At 38.2% G+C, this 19,863-nt stretch overlaps 1 protein-coding gene across 1 annotated transcript; it reads right to left on the reverse strand.

Annotated features, from left to right (window-relative positions):
• Positions 1-2,400: 2,400 nt before the first annotated feature.
• Positions 2,401-19,091, reverse strand: LOC135466945 (synaptotagmin-16-like). The gene is given in 9 exon segments (XM_064744700.1): positions 2,401-5,691; positions 7,276-7,488; positions 7,951-8,140; positions 8,930-9,087; positions 9,795-9,999; positions 10,001-10,075; positions 12,442-12,713; positions 14,499-14,657; positions 18,305-19,091. Coding segments are annotated over 9 exon segments (1,587 nt in total). The 5' UTR covers positions 18,519-19,091; the 3' UTR covers positions 2,401-5,590.
• Between the last annotated feature and the right edge of the window lie 772 nt (positions 19,092-19,863).

Below are 19,863 nucleotides of genomic sequence, written 5' to 3' on the forward strand. Positions count from 1 at the left end.
ATCGTCTTCATCAGTATACGATATGACAAAATATAATTACTGTATATGTATACATGTAGCCGAAGAATTCAAAAATCTAGGCGTCTGTGCAAATAATAAAATATATAGCGCAATAAATTCACCTTGAATCTTCAGCTTTATGGAATCATATCAGCTTGTCCTTGACCCCTGTCCATCCTTGGCCAGTGAGACTCGAACCCAGTGCTCATGCTTCTTTTTTTTCGGGGTTTGTCCACTTAAACAGCAATATAACGAATCGAGGATCCAGGTTTCCATCGGGTTCTCTACCCAGTTTCTTCTCATAAACTAATTGTTATGGTAAAAATAACAGCCCGATCTTTCATGACTGTACCAGTTGATTATTTTTAATGTGTATATCCATTTAATTTCTTCGTAAGCCCTAAGTCTCGGTATATGTGTATATATGCACAGTTATATACACAGTAATGTTTGTCAATTTCATCGCAAATAAGCGTGGTGTATAGCCAGTTAACTGAGGTAAACTGACAAGATGTCAGATTTCACCAGTTACGTGCGGCCATTTGCCAATTATCACATTGTCCATCGCTGCCTTGATTTTACTTCCCATGTTGTAATTTTCTACAAGTATGTTCCTTATGTTTACTGATCAAGCGTATACAACGTTGCACAATCGTCGACATCCGTTGATGATGATTATGTAGATTTAGATTTAAAGGATTTGAATTTTGCATTACTTAAAGGCAACTAGCAACAGCACATGCGTGTCATTCTAATTCAGTGAAAATTCATTCGTTAGAGAACAGTTTATTCTTGCAAACTCAAGTCTTTGGAACTGGGCCGGTTTCATGAAGCTCACTTAGCTAAGCTAGCCGTTAACTGTCATGACAATCGCCTTGCCACAAGAAGACAAAGCACATGCGCATACGCCTATATGACTCCTCGTCGTTGTGTGACTGAAGAATTGTTAAGTACGACGTAAGAACTGAAGTATACATGTGTACATACATACCGAATCTTTAGGCCCCTAGACGTGTAAACAAACATTCATATAACCATAAAAATGTCCAAAACAACTTTGATTACATTGAGAGAAAAAAGAAAGTAAGAAAATTTATAGGACGGGTTCATGGAGGTGGAAAGACGCAAGAATGTCCCAGAAGCATAATAATGAGCATCCAAATCGTGTATACCATGTTAGCATACAAATTAATCAAAGGAACTATGTAACTCACCTTGCATTTTGATTGCAGCTGTTCGCATGTCCAAAGTGGCTTTTTTTTTTCAACACGATAGAGCTAAAGACCAGGTTTAGCGGAAGCTGAATGCCAGAGATCCTGAAACACTTCGTTTCATGCAAGATAACTGTATAGTCATTGTAAAATTCAGGAAATTTAGAATGACAGATACTACAATGCGAGATTTTACGTATAAAATAAACGCCCTGTACGCAAGACCCTTAGTTATAATGTTCACACTGTCATCCTATATCCCTCTTGTCCTAAACTTGGCGTGAACCCCCCCCCCCCCCCCAAAAAAAAGCCGTGTAACGTTGTCTTTGTAGAAATGCAAGTTAATTCAACAGTATGATGTTCTATCTCGACAGTCTGTAGATTCCTTTAACCCCAGCTAAGGAGGATATGTTTCTGCCATACACAGCCTTTGCTTAGTAGGCAGATCGTCAATAGGCCGTTCAGTTAATTACTTATTCATCTATTTATTTGATTGCTGTTTAACATCATATTCAAGAATTTTGCACTTAAGTGTACGATTGTGGCCAGACACTTTTATGGCTGGAGGAAACCGGATTGTGCGGCGTGACCGATCATTGGAACTTTCCCACGTGTGACGCTCAGCACCCCCCCCCCCTCCTCCCAAATATGAACCATGTTGTGTACATAATTATTACTTCTTAATTTTTAATATTCTTGATTATTTAGGTTTTCAGCACTAACGCTTGTTGTGTTTGCTAGAACAGACTGTTGAGACTGGGGCCACTTCAACCACACAACAGACTGCTGTGGCTGGGGCCGTTTGTGAGGTACATGCACACTCCAACAACACATCAGACTGTTGTGGGTGGGACCATTTGTGAGGTACATGTACACTCCAACAACACATCAGACTGTTGTGGGTGGGACCATTTGTGAGGTACATGTACACTCCAACAACACAACAGACTGCTGTGGCTGGGACCATTTGTGAGGTGCATGACTTGTACACTCCAACCACAGAACAGACAGCTGTGGCAGGGGCCGTCTGTGAGGTACATGCACAATCCAACAACACAACAGACTGCTGTGGCTGCGACCATTGTGAGGTACACTGTCATGTATATACTGGCACAGAACACCAATCAAATAAATACTTAAAGAAATAAAACAGTAAAAATATAGTAAAAATGGAAGTCTGAACAATAAGTTGATTCAATAAAGTGTATTTTGTGATTAAAACTCAAACGTGAAGAAAAGTGATTACAAAAAGGAGAGGGATTATGAGTGGACAAATCCAGGAGGATTTTAGTAAGTTAACAAGACAGATGAGGTACAGAGGCATTAAACCAGAACATCATGGGTATATCAGGTGTATAGACCAAATATACACAAACATAACGATTATATTTACAGCTTTGTACACAAATCATCTTTATGAATTTTTTCGGCTTACACGGTAACTTTAGAATTACTTTGAAAGAAATCCTTTCTAATTTTATTAGAACTTCATCATTATTTTCCTAGTCAAACATAATACATATACCTGTACCAACATGTGATAGCTTACTTCACTGCAGGTAGACTAGGTCAATGATTCAGAGTAACAGGCATTTTGCAGTAATTACTTTGTTTCAACTGCACTAATTTTTTTTAAGGTACAAAGCAAAATATGAATATCCTCATTCATTGTGATCACAAATTTTTCAACAAGCTACGCTGAAAACATTTACATCACTACGTTAAATGAGTTAAAACTGTGTCCCAAAACTGGCATTTTCAGGGCCACCAAACATACCTTAAAACATTTTTTTCTAAGATCGACAGAACTATCAGAATCAGACAAAACATGCAACATAGCAATGGGCGAAATTTCAGCTCATTAACTGTAACTGTCATTTTGTGTGTCATGGATCATGGATAGCACAGCTCAATAACCATATAACATATATGACATGACAACCATGTCCAAGGATTAAACATGTTATCCTTCAGTGGATCCTTACATGTACATGTACACCAGTAAGTAAGAAAACTCTTGCCTCTTTCTTATTCTTGTGATTAACATTTGCTCTTGATCAGCAGTGTCATTATAAGTATAATTTGTAACACAGCCAGTCACTGTTACTCTCTGATCTATCATGAATTTTCAATTCAATTCCAATTTTTTGCTGTGTTCTATGGGCAAGCCAAAAATAAAAAGTCCTAAAATGAAATAAAACTGAAAATTCATCTTTCCATTTTCTCTGTTTTTTTTTTTCAAAACTATCCAATTATGTGTATGTAAAAACTGTTATGTCTTTGACAGGAAAAATTGTTGGGACAATATACACTTCCCACTAATCAGATAACTTATGCTTTGTTTTTATACCCTCCTCTTGACATTGGAGAAAGATTTATTCTACTCATAAAACAACAAGCTAAGTAAGTGTGGCCTAACAATATAGGCATTGATAAACATTACTTGAATGGACCTCATACTGTATATAGAGTGTAATACTACTTGAATGTACATGTAGTTATAATGTTACACAGATCTAGAATTTGTTCATAAACATATAGCATAAAATGTGTATTATGGATAGCTTAGTAAATATAATAGCCATTAAGAAGCTGGATGCACATGCGCCTGTGCATGTGCAGTCGCCTAGTGGGCAAATTGAGCAAGTGATAAGGTGTGTCAAATAGCCAGGTAAATCTGACCAATTTAAGCCCAGCCTGTACAGGTACATTTCACATGTAGAAATAAAGGTGCCAAGTTAACATTGATACAAAAAATAGACATCTATACATCATATATGCATTTCTGAACATTACCTACACGTACCTCTATTTAGTAAGTACAAAATAGGCCAAAACCAACAAAGCGGTTAACAAGAATATTTGTTTCAATCATCACACATCAAACATATAAGTGAGAGTTGCCAAAGATACCAGTAGAAATTTCAACAAAATCACAAACAGTTTGTAAACTGATGTTCACAGATCTTAGATATTTTAACTAAACACCATACACAGTAAAACTTCAAGTTAAAAAGAGATTACAGTATCTTTCAGTACTTGAAATCTTCAAAAAAACATAGCAGATGTTTAAATGAGTAATAGATATCTGGCAACAGATGTTTAAATGAGTAACAGATAACCGGTAACAGATGTTGGGTGGTTGAGACCCTTTTCCCAAATAAGCCTGCTTTAGACAATGATGAAACAGTTATACATCCTGATCTATCAAATGTCAGCACTGACAATGTGCATGAATTAAAAATGTCAATATAAAGCAGCCTTACCGTGAAATATGTTTATAGGATGTCAACAGCACATCCCTTCTGAAATATTACCATATTATGCTGAAAGCCCTGATAATTTTAAAGAGCTACTGCTTTCAAATTAATCAGTTTTCAGGTAAAATTCTGCCACTTCTTACATATTGTATATCTTTACATATTGTATATCTTTTTATAATCATTTGGTAATATTGCGGGAAGTCTAATGTGGCCATAGCATTGATGTGACTTACCATATTTACCCAGTATAGACACTATATGCTGAAGACAACTTGGTGTCGAGGAGATCACATCAACATACGGAGGGAAAATGCAGCCAGTACATTTTCACTTTATTCCCATAAATATACCTTTGTTCAGCAACAATATTACCACTGCTATCATGCAGTGGTCAAATCATACAATATAAAATAAATAAAGTGCTAAAAAAAACAGTCAAATAGTAGTCATACTCTTTTAAATATTTTCCCACAGTACATTTAAATTACATAAACATACTTAACAGAGATGCTGAGAGTTAACAATTGCCCTTCTTTTTTAAATCTTCAACTATTAATTACAGCACTGTAAATGAGAACAAAGTTCAACAGTTAATTTTGGCATACCATAAAATATTAACCCAAATATACATATTCCTGATCAAATGAACAAGGTATATGTGGTATAGTACAATGTTTGGGAAGAGATCATCTCCTCAACAGAGCAGGTGGAAGGATTGTCTCCCTTTGTCACAGTTTTCACAACCGATCTGTCCTAAATTCTTTTGTCAACAAGAAGTTTTCTGAAAACTAATCTCCAAATTTACACGATGTCCTCCTATCTTGATTTGAGGTGTAAGAGTATCTTACAAAGACAGTGATTTGGAACTGAACAGGAAAAATCCTACTATCAATAGGGTATTTATGTCCAAAAAAATATCATAGCTAAAAACTTTTACAGAGACACAAAAGATTCTATCCTTGAAACATTATCAAAAATTTGCACCAGATTTGGATGAGTTGTAACTTTCAGCCAATGGCCGCAGATTCTCCAAGACCAAAGCTCACTTTTAATCGCTCATTCAGACAATATCAGCCATTCTGTTACTCTTCTGCGACTGAACTCTCATCTCTGGACTCAGGACTCCAGAAGAACATGCCAGCGACACACCTGTTCCCCCTTATTTTCCCGCATGTCCGCCCAGTGAGACATCTCCTCCTCACCACTGCTGTTCTGACCTGATAACATGAAAATAAACACATCCTAAATGACATTGTTTGCCCAAAGGGTTTTAAGAGGTATCCAATTTTTGGTAATTCATTCAAGGGACAAGGAAAGAGTCATACACTAACCGTTGAAGTCTGTTCTTTCTGAGGGAAGGTGTACATTTCAAGAATTTTTTGGAAATGTCTTTACACAAATACTTAACATGCTGACTGAAAGATACATTTCTACATCGAGACAAAAAAAAAAAAAGACAAAAGCCAACAGAATTATCTCCCTTGATCCTCTTACAGTGAAAAGCAGTCTCCATTGATCCACACGACAAACAATTGCTAATTTCAAGTATGAGTGTACATTTCATTGCACCATACAGGTAATTACACAAAAGTATTGAAAATTTTTGTATGCAAGGCTTGAATTAGAAAATCTCCTTTGGTCTGCAACTTTTTTCCAATCATAAAGTTTTGGCACACACAATAGCAGATGACCTGCAATTTTTAAGCTGCTAATTTAGTAGTTCAATTAAATTAAATACTGGGGTCTATTTTAAACAACTTTCTGATATTTGCCTGCCTCAACATTTAATCATTGAATTCCAAAATCCAGTCGATCAATAACGAAGTGGGGTTTTAAAGTCACTCTAAAGCAGGAGATAATAGAACCTTTATTAAATTAGTGAATTAAATCCAATCCCGAGTCGAAATGTTGTTGCACTCCACAGAAATATTTCCCTCTTGCTTATCCAAATAATTTTCTGCAGTCATGGCAAGTCAGGTCTACTAATATTTTGAAACTGTGCGCCAAGAGACATGCAAATCAACCCAACAGGGCCACGCAGTCCTAAACGACAATGTTTAGCGATGGTTTCATCAGTCATCATGGATTAAAAATAGAAAGAACAATTTGCCCAGTAATTCGAACAAGAAAGGTCAACTACAAAGGTTTCAGTCAAGGCTTGCGCCTATCATTTATCGTCTGCCCAGCTGTCTCGTTATTCATGTTTTCTGACCATGGCCTTAGATACAATCCGGACTTTGAGGAGAGAAAAGTTAACACTTGATCTGATTTTCTCGTATAACTAGTCCAAGATGGATATAACTGTGTATTAGTTACTGAAAGAATCCTTTTATTTTCCATCCAAACAAGAAGTCAACATTGATTTCGCTTTTAGCTGACGCAAAAATGGAGTACATGCCGCAATACGAGCACACATGTGCACACAAGCGAAGGGAGATAATACTGTTCTTAAGTAGCTTTCAGCACCGAGTTATCTCTTATAACATCTCCTTGTGGTTTACAGCGGCCACGATTTGTGTTTCCTATGTTTTCAGAGAATAATAAATTGGGTGTATCTTTATCAGTCCTTTTAATTAGAAAGCAGAACTTATAGTTGTCCATACACTGATATCTCATGCTTGGCCTGTGATTGTATTTGTTGAAATTTTTTTTGCGGGACAGTTTTAAGCTGGCCTGCTATGGCAAATCTGGCTCCTGCTTTTCGCCATTCGCGGGTCCCCATTTCGAGCCCTGGTATATCTACCAACTAATACCATTTATTTCTTTAAATGCCAATTAAAATATATTGTACTGACACATACCCAAAGCAAACCAGCCAATCATCTCCTTTTTCTTCATACTGCGTTTATTATAAACAGACACCATGAGGGTGACCTCTGCTAATTGAAACAGAGCCACCTGGAACATGAAAGTCTCCTTAAAAAGCGGGTTGGGCTGTCCTCTCCTGATGGAGGTCTTACTGCGTGCTATTTCCTGCCCAGTCGGTGACATCATTGTCAATTTCACGTAGGTATCTGGAAACAAATCGATACGTAGTGTAATGGGAGCAGCTTCTCACTGCTTATACTAGCAGGAAATTCCCTTTAGCTCGGCCATGGAGATCCGAGTTCAAATCCTGACTCACACAGTAAATCCTTCATCCATTACAGTGACAGCATCATGGGCATATACATGTACAAGATACTCAGATATTATGAATTCTGAATTATATGAAAGTGTGAAGAATCAGTTGTTACAGAAAGAGGTACACTAGCTAACAGTTTCAGGTCCATCTGTACAAACACAGAGGGCTCTAATGATACATTTGTTGTATTATACTCCCATATGCATTTTCCCACAATAATTTCACCATCTAAAGATATTCATCACAATTCACAAAGCTTCACTTAATCATCTTCCTATAACTCTTCTGTCTGCTATTTTTTATACAGATCACTTGCAAAAAAAACAAAAACCAGTGTTAAATCTGCATTTACCTGGTGCCCTGTTCATTGCCATATTCCTGAAGTTACTTCCCTTGAGGACCTCTACAGAGAGACGACCTGTAGTGCCGTTGTATGAGAGCCCTAACAGAAGCTCGGGCATTCCTCCATGCTGCATGGACTGAGTGGAAGACCCGCTCTCACTCCGTGACAAACTCGAGACATCAAACTTGGAATCTCCATGCTGAAGTCATAATTTATGTACTGGTAACACAACATTTATTTACCTCATTGGTGTGTTAAGACATCCTATTATTATTAATATTAATATTTCAATTATATGTCTGCAGTCAGGTTTACCTTTGCACATGGCCAGCAAACCTGACAAATATCCAGATGTTGGGCCTTTAAGTAATATTAAGTATTTGAAATATTTTCATTTACCTGTCTTCATAGCATGTTAAGGAAGACAATTATCTCCCTTAATCCTCCTAAAGTGAAGAGTAGCTTCCCTTGATCTACATGGCATATACATGTAGTTAATGGATTACTCCTAAGTCTATGTATATACTGGTATCCTCTTCCAGTTATTAAACTTTTCCAACACCACTGCTTCATACCAACTGTTAGGCATTTTTCTATGTGAATCATTCACCCTGAAGACTTAAAATTAATAATACTGTGCAATGCACTTAAAAGCCGTCAGCCTTGAGCACATTTACAATGTAACAAATAGATCCAATGTAACGATGGTAGATCTTCTTCAAGTACCATTTAGAAAGTTGTGAAACATGAAGCAGAATACCTTTTTAAGATAACAACTTTTTAGTTTATGTCAGACTGCTATTGTAGTCTCTTATATAAAATTGACCTTATACCGCTCTAGAGTTAGAACATTTACATGGATATGGATGGACAGATGCCAACCTCTGTGAAAATATCCTTTTGCCAATACTGGCTGAGTGGTAAAAATATGAAGTGTTTTGTGCACTTGCAGTGTTGTCAGCTGGTTATTTCTGGGTGACTAACTTACACTGAGGTTACTTCTTGGCTCCAGCACAACCCAGTGAGTGGAGGAAATGTCCAGGTTCAGACAGCCAAAGCCTACCACACATTCACCAATCATCCGCTCCCGTCTCATCCGCTCCACACCATACAGTCGGAAACGGACGCCCATGTTGTTCACATCCTCTGAGGAAAACAACCAGATTATAACAGATTAACTTTAGCAATGTTGTAGAAAAGCAAAGAGCAAGGTTCTATGTCTCACAAAAAGACCCATTTATTAAAGTATTATGCTGACTAACAAAAGCAGCACTAACACAAATTTATTTGGTATGTTTCATACTGAGCTCAAGAACATTTCACTTATATTATAGTAGTCAATGGACTAAATTTTAAAGAGCTCTCGAAAAAGCACTGCACCTCAGCATGTACAAGACACACCTCCTGACTGTAGCAATGTTGTATAGACTACTGGACCAGTAAGGCCTACTGTCTTTGATCGCAAAAATATATAAAATATTGGCAAAACTAAATTAATTTAAGTCAACTGAAACCAAGGAATAGCTTGTTTCATACAATGTAGATAGATGCAATGAAAGGTTAGAGCAAGGAAACATGACTGGTTAGCCTGTGGGGTGTCATATCTGGTGTCTTTGCATAATGATTCAGTGGCATCAGCACTTTGGTGACATGGACTGGCCCTGCCACACGAAGGCACAATATTTGTACATACACCTAATGACTCCTCATGGTCAAATAGTTAAGTACGATGTTAACCCCACAAGCACACATACATACAATGTAGATAGAAGCATCAATGTCAAGATCAAGCTAGAGTAAACTGGGGTTGGTGATACCTGATTGGAATATGAGGTGGAGGAAGAAGTACTCACCTTTTTTTATCTTACTGAAGACAAAGGTCTCATCAAAAGCAGGGTTTTCACCTGTCCTAACCTTGGTCTTGACTCTCTGTTTCTTGGTTGGGAGGAGAAGCAGACGGACTTGAGAGTGGTTGGTACCGCCACGCTCCTTGGCTGGTACTTCGCGCGCCTGTAAGATGGTGATGCTCATGCTGGCATGCTTAGCGTCATACTGGAAAGGTGACTTCAAGGCTGCCACATTTGGAGATAAGCGGAGGTTCATGCTGGAGGTCACTCACATCAAACAGGTGTTCCTGAAACAATGAGCCGTAGCATCATCAATATTAAAAGCAGTTTATTAAACAATTCTTGTGCCTCTGTGAGAATAAGTGGTTGACAACACTGGTTTCCCTAGGGACTCAGATTGCCATCGGATAAGTGAGAAGTTCTTGTGTATAGCATTAAACAATAATCAAATAAATAAATAAATAAGTAAATAAACAAATTCACAAATCTTACTGCAATCTCATTAGGCAAATGATCTTGAAATGGTTTGATATATCAATCAAATAAATGAGGCAAAAATGGCTCCCAAATGTAAACATACACAAAGCATGTTTACTTAATACCTATTCTGAAGACATGCTCAAGCTCAGCAAAACACATTTTCTTGTCATCAGTGGGTGTTAAATATGAATCAGATGTTTCCACAAAGGAAATATTATCACTCCTGTCAGTAAACATTCTCTTCAACTTTTTTTTCATATTACTAAGCTCAAATTCGTCATCTCTTGCCAACTGAATATGATTAGTATATATCACTGCAAGATTATTATAAAAAATAATTTAGTGAGAATAATGAATGCAGTATTTGGAAAGTTTTTACACAGCTGGCATTTTTATGAACAAGGGTTACATGTAGTCCAAGAATACATTGTTAATGCATGTAGAACATGTACTTGCACTAAAGAGTAGTTCAGACAGGTTAATTAATATCTAGTTAATTAATATCCACAGCAGGTGGCTCCCATGAAGAACTGAAATCAACGCTGATTATCTTAGAGTGGAGCATTTCCAGGTGGATCTGGTCACAGTAACATTTCCTTCACAGGTATCACAGTTCACGTAGGTGACAGTACAGCTCATTATAAACTTTATCGTTGCTCAGGTCAGTGGATGGTCAAGGGAAAACTGACCATTAACCAGAACTGAAAAGCTCTCTGTGTGATGGACAGTTTATGACATACTTCCCAGTTTAAGTGTAACATTAACAGATATGAAATGCCTGCAGTCTTAGTGCTAATTCTTGAAGTTTGTGACAATTTCCCTTTATCAGACACATGTACCCGGGTAATGGAATTTGGATGTGAAGATCCAGGTTCAAATCCAGGCTACATAAAGTAAATCCTTCATCTCTGCCATGAATTTGAATATTTGTCTCAGTGGTTAATATAACTTTTATGCTCTATCAATACCATACCTTTCACTGATCTGCTTACAAACGTATACCGGAGAATTTTGAAATAAATGGAATTTCTCATTACTCTTTTTTATATGTCTTTGTGGAATATGACAACTGTAACTAGATACAGTAATAAAGACAATGAATGGCTGCCTAAAACTGTGACAGATTTGGAATATAAACCAAGTTTACCATATCACACTTGTAATGCAAACAATTTATAAGAAGAATAAGTTATATCCGAAAATTTCACCCAGGAATTTCTATCTTTTTAAAATTTCTTTGTGGAATGTGAAAATTGTAACTTTTTTACAATAATCAACATAATGAATCGCGGCCTCAAGCTGTGACGCAGGTTTGAAATATTTAAGCTAAGCATACCAGATAAAGCAGACAAATTCTAAGAAGCATAAATTACATAAGACAATTTCATTTGGGCACAAGACATCTGGTGTTCATCTCAAAAGAAAATTACCTTTTCTTCTTGAAAAACAGCACCAATATTGATTGAGAAGTATGCAAATGTAAGTTTTATAAGCTGACACTACAACTGTTGTTCAGTACCTGAGCAAGACAGGTAAGTGTTCCGCTCAATGACTAGTGACATGGATTCCAGGTAAGCGCACGTCATAACTTTGATCCCAAACAGATCAATACCCGCAGGTGTGACATTCCCTTACACAGGTAACTTAGATGTACGTCCTCAGGTAGGTAGTGCAGCTACTTCCTCAATATGACAAGAGGACAAACCTTAATCAAGCACAGTCTGTAAATAAAAACTGAATCATTGTGTGCTGGAGGACTGTCACAGGCTGGAAGGGGAGAGGTTTAAATGGTACTAACCATGGTCACAAGCAAGGCACAGGTGGCTCTACTATTTCCTTAATTAATCTTTGAATGATGAAGTGCCATTCCCTGGTGATAACCCTATTTTGGAACATGTACATGTGACCTTACTGTTTTTCATCTTGTATTCCAAAATGAATACTCGTATGCAAATGTGCACTTGCAGGCAAAACAAAAAAAAAACAGAAATAAAAATAAAAGTGTAGGTAAAAATACTAGCAAGGCTAAAATTTGCCAGACATACATATAGTGAATGCAGAGAACTACTTCTTACTGAATACCTAATAGATATCAAAATTTCATGTGAAGACATTCATAAAGATGTAGGCCTATCACACATCTGCCTTGGGAATAAGTGAATGCTGCACTCACATCTGAACCGAGTCCCTTGCCTTCCCCTGACAGAGCCTCGCTGGCCATGGAGTGGGTCGGGGAGGTTTGCTGGAAGCCCTCATTCTGGTAGGACAGGACAGCATCTGTCGGGGACTGGGTGCCTGAGTGGCTGTGGGGAGAGGAGGGTCCCTCCAGGCTGCTGGCCTCTGCCTCCACCTCGCTCCCTGCCATACTCCCAACTGCGCTTCCCACCACACTGGACTCATCATGTTTGGATCTCTCTGAGATAGAAACTTTACCCACAGAGCGCACTGTAAGGTATAAACAATGACATGTATATAATAATGTGTAAACAATGACATGTATATAGCAATATATAAACAATGACATGTATACAGCAATGTGTAAACAATGACATGTATATAGCAATGTATAAACAATGACATGTATACAGCAATGTGTAAATAATGGCATGTATACAGCAATGTGTACACAATGACATGTATATGGCAATGTATAGACGATGATGTATATATCAATGTATAAACTATGACATAAATATAGCAATGTATAAACTATGACATGTATATAACAATGTGTAAACAATGTCATGTATATAACAATGTGTAAACAATGTCATGTGTATAGCAATTAATGAACAATGACATGTATATAGCAATGTATAAACTATGATATGTATACAGCAATGTATCAACAATGATGTATGTAGGAATGTGTAAACAATGACATGTATACAGCAATGTGTAAACAATGACATGTATATAGCAATGTATAAACTATGATATATGTATAGCAATGTGTAAACAATGACATGTATACAGCAGTATTAAAGCAAAGCAAGTAAGTGCCAAGATAATTGATGTTGAGGTCATGGATATGACCTGGGATTGAACTCTGGATCTTGTGTTACGAGGCAGATGCTTTATATCTACTAAGCTACTGCAGCCGGTACACAAAAAATAAAAAAATAGACGATTTTAGTACCATACTGTTGATAAAGGAAAAAATAAAGGTATTTTGACAATAATGTAAATGTAAGAAATATAAATAGATTCCTGTATATATGTATTAAAAAAAATGCCAAAATGATTTAGCGGTTAGATGTTAGTAACAACATGTTCGAAGTGTAATCAAGGTGTAGAAGATTATACCATGATTACCCTAGAGTAAGTGAACAACATACATTTTTTTAATGATAAGGAACATAATAACAGTTAATGTCTAGATACATGTAGTGTTTAAGGTTACTGCATCAATCATTAGCCTTTTAATGTCAGTTCACTATACTGACATTTTTATTCATGTTAGCCATGTTTACTTCTTGTGGATAAAAAAAAAATGTAAATGTCACAAAAAGGCCCATAATTGACACTTTTAATGTTGCTTCTGTTGTAGTTTCAGTTCATTTTTGAGATATAAACTATAAATAGCATTGGCACATTGCCAACTGGACCTAATTCACCGGTGCTTGGCTTTCCGGACTGTAATCAAATCAGCACCCAGAAGTGCGTTCCCTTTCCGTGATCATGTGATCATCAATCTGATTTTGTCTTCAATCAATACTGGGCTGGCAGAAATGTTCTGTTATGATGGATGTCACAAATGCTGGGGAAAAAGTCCCTAGGACTTAACAAGCCCAAATATTATATGCTGTGGTAATCAACATTAATGACTTGATTGTTGACACAGCAACAAAATGCCAATAATATTACTAATTCTGTGAGTTACATGCTGTCTGATTTTGTGAATCAAGTCTCATCAGCTACTGCTTGTGGCTTTATTAAACAAATCTGCCAATGTGTACATATGATTCCGAAATTATAATACCTTTCTCTAAATGACCTAGACTAAGGAAAAAACACAAATCTTAAAAGAAACAAATTACCAAAATTCTTTCACACATTTTACATAAAGATATATAATATACCTTTATGTCAAATATTCAGACTTTGGCATGAGACATGATTTCTGAAGATAACATTAAAACTGTGATATAAAGACACATTACAGGCTTTACAGCCATCCTTCTTATGAATATAAAGTAAGTACATTTCACAAAATAAAAAGTAGAATACCTGAGCCTGAAGGCTGTAGGGTGGTGGGAGACTTGACATTCTTGATGCTGCGTGTACTGGCTGACCTCTTCACCTCCTGGTACTTCTCCAATACATCATCGTCACTATCACTAGAGGACGTGTCATCTATCTCATCTTCACCAATCCCAAACGAGTTCACTGAAACAACAAGGCAAATCCTCACATCAAAAAACTGGGCATTTCATTACAAAGACATCATTGAAAATATTTTTTGTTGAGGGGAACCGAACTGATTTTCCTAATTTTACTGGGGTTTTGATGGAAGTTTTTTTTTCGTCTCTGACAATTTCTTTAAAATTCCTATTTCCTTTACTAATGTCAGACTACAAAACCATTTCCTTATCTACCGACCCTAGTATTTCTGATGGCTTTTACTTTTATTGAATGCCCAAGTGAGACCTCGCCGGGACACTTTTGTAATCTTTCTATGCCTTGAGAATGAATGTACAGATATGTGTTGTTGGGTTTTTAATGCTGTCCTGAACAATTTTTCACTCATATAATAACGAGGAGTCATTAGATTTGTTTACATGAACTGTGCCTTCTTGTGGCAGGGTGAGTCCATGCTGCCAAAGTGCTGGCTGCACTGAGGTATCATGCTGAATACACCAGAAATGACACTCCGATCACTGAGGTATCATGCTGAATACACCATACATGACACTCCGGTCACTGAGGTATCACGCTGAATACACCAGACAGAACACCCCGGTCAATGAAGTATTATGCTGAATACACCAGACATGACACCTTGGTAACTGAGGTATCACGCTGAATACACCAGAAATGACACCCCGGTCACTGAGGTATCACGCTGAATACACCAGACATGACACTCCGGTCACTGAGGTATCATGCTGAATACACCAGACATGACACCTTGGTCAATGAGGTATCACGCTGAATACACCAGACATGACACCCCAGTCAATGACGTATCACGCTGAATACACCAGACATGACACCCCGGTCACTGAGGTATCATGCTGAACGCACCAAACATGACACCCCGGTCAATGAGGTATCACGCTGAATACACCAGATATGACACTCTGGTCACTGAGGTATTATGCTGAATACACCAGACATGACACCCCAGTCAATGAGGTATTATGCTGAATACACCAGACATGACACCCCAGTCAATGATGTATCATGCTGAATACACCAGATATGACACCCTGGTCACTGAGGTATTATGCTGAATACACCAGACATGACACCTTGGTCAATGAGGTATAACGCTAAATACACCAGACATGACACCTTGATCAATGAGGTATCACGCTAAATACACCAGACATGACACCCCGATCACTGAGGTATTATGCTGAATACACCAGACATGACACCCTGGTCACTGAAGTATCATGCTGAATACACCAGACATGACACCCCGGTCAATGAGGTATTGTGCTGAATACACCAGACATGACACCTTGGTAACTGAGGTATCAAGCTGAATACACCAGACATGACACTCCGGTCACTGAGGTATCAAGCTGAATACACCAGACATGACACTCCGGTCACTGAGGTATCAAGCTGAATACACCAGACATGACACTCCGGTCACTGAGGTATCATGCTGAATACACCAGACATGACACTCCGGTCACTGAGGTATCAAGCTGAATACACCAGACATGACACTCCGGTCACTGAGGTATCATGCTGAATACACCAGACAGAACACCCCGGTCAATGAAGTATTATGCTGAATACACCAGACATGACACCTTGGTAACTGAGGTATCACGCTGAATACACCAGACATGACACTCTGGTCACTGAGGTATCAAGCTAAATACACCAGACATGACACTCCGGTCACTGAGGTATCACTCTGAATACACCAGGCATGACACTCCGGTCACTGAGGTATCATGCTGAATACACCAGACATGACACCCCATCACTTCATTGTCCTAATATGTCCTGATGAATAGATTCGCTGTTTCTTTTTTCCTCACTGAATACTGATCAAAAATTCCACTCACATCAAGACATTTCCAATGCTTCGCTTTGCTGATGGAAAGTATTTAAGTTTTTAAAGTTTTTTTGGGGGGGGGGGGATCAAAATGAAGTTACAGATACCTGAAGGTCATCATCATCTGGGAATATTTATAGAAATAAAACCATAAAGCTCTTTAACAGATGGCAAATGTTAACAAAAAAAAAATTAAAAAGCAATGAAAATTTAATCTCATCTATATATATCTCTTCATAAAAATTCACTTTATACAGTTAATTATCTTGACTCAAGAACACTTATATCATGGCTGGCGTGAAGCTTTATGGGTGGACAAACACAGGCAAAGCCTTGAGGAAAACCACTCTGCATCTAATGATTGTCAGGTTTCTGACTTAGAGATGAAGCCAGAGACTGAGGCTAGCAGGAGCAGGATTTGAACCCATGTCCTCTTTGGTCAAGGCTAGAAACCATTTATGTGTGCACTCAAGTACTTCATTTACCATAAAAAATTTACGACAAAAAAGTGAACTTTTAGAGGCAAATAAAGATTACAAACTATAATACTGTTGATGCTAAAACTACATTTTTCCAGTGCGATATCAACCTACCTTCCAAAGACAAATCAAAAGACCTTTTTAATATCAACAGAACTCTCGGAATCAAGACAATGAGTAACTTAATAACAGACAAAATTTTAGTTCAAATACAGAGGGCATTTTACATTTCAGTCAGAGCCATATTTAATGTAACTATCAAATCCTGGTATTTTAAGTCTGAAAATATAACTGACAGATGCGATAGATGCAATTCAGAGTAAATCTATATTACAATTTCAGAGCTTGTCACCAAAAAGCACCTTTATTACATTTTGTCTCTTACTGAATGTAAAACATACATCAGTCGAATAACAAACCAATCTGTTATATATAAATGTGTGTTTAAACATCAATGAGGGCTAAAGGAGAATCTGTATACGTAGATGGCTTACGTGAGTGCAATGTGTTCAGTTATACCGAATGTTGACTTTTCTCCTGCTCAGTAATTTATCATGCACCATTAGATTGGAACCATTATACTGGGAAGCAGATTATCACAGATATAAAGTGTTATACTAAATAAACACACCACACTATTACTCCCTATAACAACAACTAATGTTTTGCAGGACAATGCTGCAACGTTTTTTATAATGCATCATGATGACACATCATGACTGCAATTACTATTACAGAAATTACCGCATTATACACAGTGGGTATAACAAAATACTAGTATATGGTTTGTACACCCTGACTGTGGGTTCCACAGGGTACATGTGTACGGGTTGATGGATTTCACTACATAGCCGAAGTCCAGCGCTCTATCAACTGAGCTTAAAAGGGAAATTCCCCCTAGCCACTGCTAGTATAAGCACTAGAAACTACAGTAGTACTCTGTTATGGAACAGCTACCTATAACATCACATCAAATAGCTTACATCTCCCACGCACTATGATCAAAAATCCAATGCTACACTAATTCAATTACTCCTTAACATATAAATGCCTTTCTGTCAATAACCTGGTTATGCATGCTTTCATCTGCAGGGCATACTATCAATGTATAGGTCTGTGGTGAAACCTGCTGTAATAACCCTCAGCCAATACACAGTGTCAATATGGTAGCTCACAAAGCCTGCATTCCTACTGTGGGATAATATGTCCAGTGTGTGGACACACTGTGACGCACACAGAGCAACAATCATTCCCCCTCCCTTTCACGTTTCTTGCCAGTGCAGCACAAGAAAAGCCCATCTAATCCTGCAGCTTACCCTTTTTCAGTGGTCCATTCTGGCCAGAGCCACCTTTGACCTTTGCCGCCCTCGTCGCAGGTGCTGTTGTTGTATCATCATCTGAGGAATCCTCGCTGCTGCTTTCCTCGTGATCCGAGTCAAACGTGTGACTGGAAGATTGCCGTGGTTTAGTCCGAAAGCACGAGGTCAAGAACGCCGACGGCGAGCAATCACCGTCAAATAGCTTGAACATACCACCCTAAAACTGTCTGCCTATGTATGTCACACTGAGGGGTTCTATGGGTATAGTACACTAAAGTACATAGATGTACACCATGGCAGACTGACAAAGACCTTAGGTACATGTACACCCATGGGGTGGAGGATTAAGACCTAGCCCTGGTGAGCAGCAGACGTTCCATTCAGCCAACTTAGAAACGTGACACAGGCACTTGTGGCACAGGTAAACTCCTAAGGTTCTAGCACACCTGGAGATGACGAGACATTACAGGGGCTCACGTTACACTTCTACCACAAACAGGAGTCCTATTACATAGCTCATTAAACACTGGCATCAGATTTGGACTGTTTTGGATCTGCGTCACTGATGTGGCCGGGCTATACCACCAAGTGAACCGATAGGCCACATAAGCTTCAGTTGTAGGCAGCTAGTCAGAGGGTATGGCAAGTGTGTCATAGTGAAGCTCCTTAGGAACTGTGGCACCTCACAGCACTACAGCGGGTACATGGCACACATAACCACAAGCTGACACAAGACAATGGTAGACCACTTCCCACACACTACACCACTACCACAATAACCTTCAACCACAGTCCATTCACAAACTAGACTCTTGAACATGGTACAGTATGTTGTCAGGGAGAGAGACATAAAATCAATAGGCAAACGGCGGCGGCTTGGGAGCAGCAGCGACTGGGGCATGCAGGCGTAGCCGCAGTGATCATCCGTGCTAGCGGGAGACCTGAAAACCAACCACTCTTTCTAGGATTCAATTGGCAATTTGCTGCGTCTTCAGTTTCCCTTGATGTATTGGGCAGATCTGGTCACGGAAAGCAGCGTTCCACATCGGAACTGTTGTATTACCCGAATGGGGAGCCATAAAGATCTGTCAATGGCTTAAGTGTTCTCTCCTCGAGCTAACAGAGCTCTATCACTTCTTCATTGCTTCTGTCGATACCTCATTATCCCAACCTTGTAAATAAAATGTCCCATTGCAGTTCCTCTTGTACTGTATTCAATATACATCTGGCAGAAAGCTAAGTCACCTTTGTTAAGGTGCACCACAAACTAGTGACACCTATGATCAAAGTCAAACTGACAATACAAGTCTTATGAATTTTTACTCCAGATCTTTGAAGTATGTTGGCCTTGTGTTCCACTTAAAAGCTTTTTTTTAAATTTTCGATTTCACTCATACCTTTCTCCACTTTTTAGGTGATCCCATATTCCTCTCCCACTTTATCATCTACCCATCTCTGAGAGTTTACTGATTTCATTTAATTGGTATAATTTTATTCACCAAAACACCAATCAAATAAATAAATGAAATGAAATGTTCTAGGGCAATGACAAGAAT

The sequence above is a fragment of the Liolophura sinensis genome, chromosome 6 (assembly GCF_032854445.1).
Source record: "Liolophura sinensis isolate JHLJ2023 chromosome 6, CUHK_Ljap_v2, whole genome shotgun sequence".
NCBI lineage: Eukaryota > Metazoa > Mollusca > Polyplacophora > Chitonida > Chitonidae > Liolophura > Liolophura sinensis.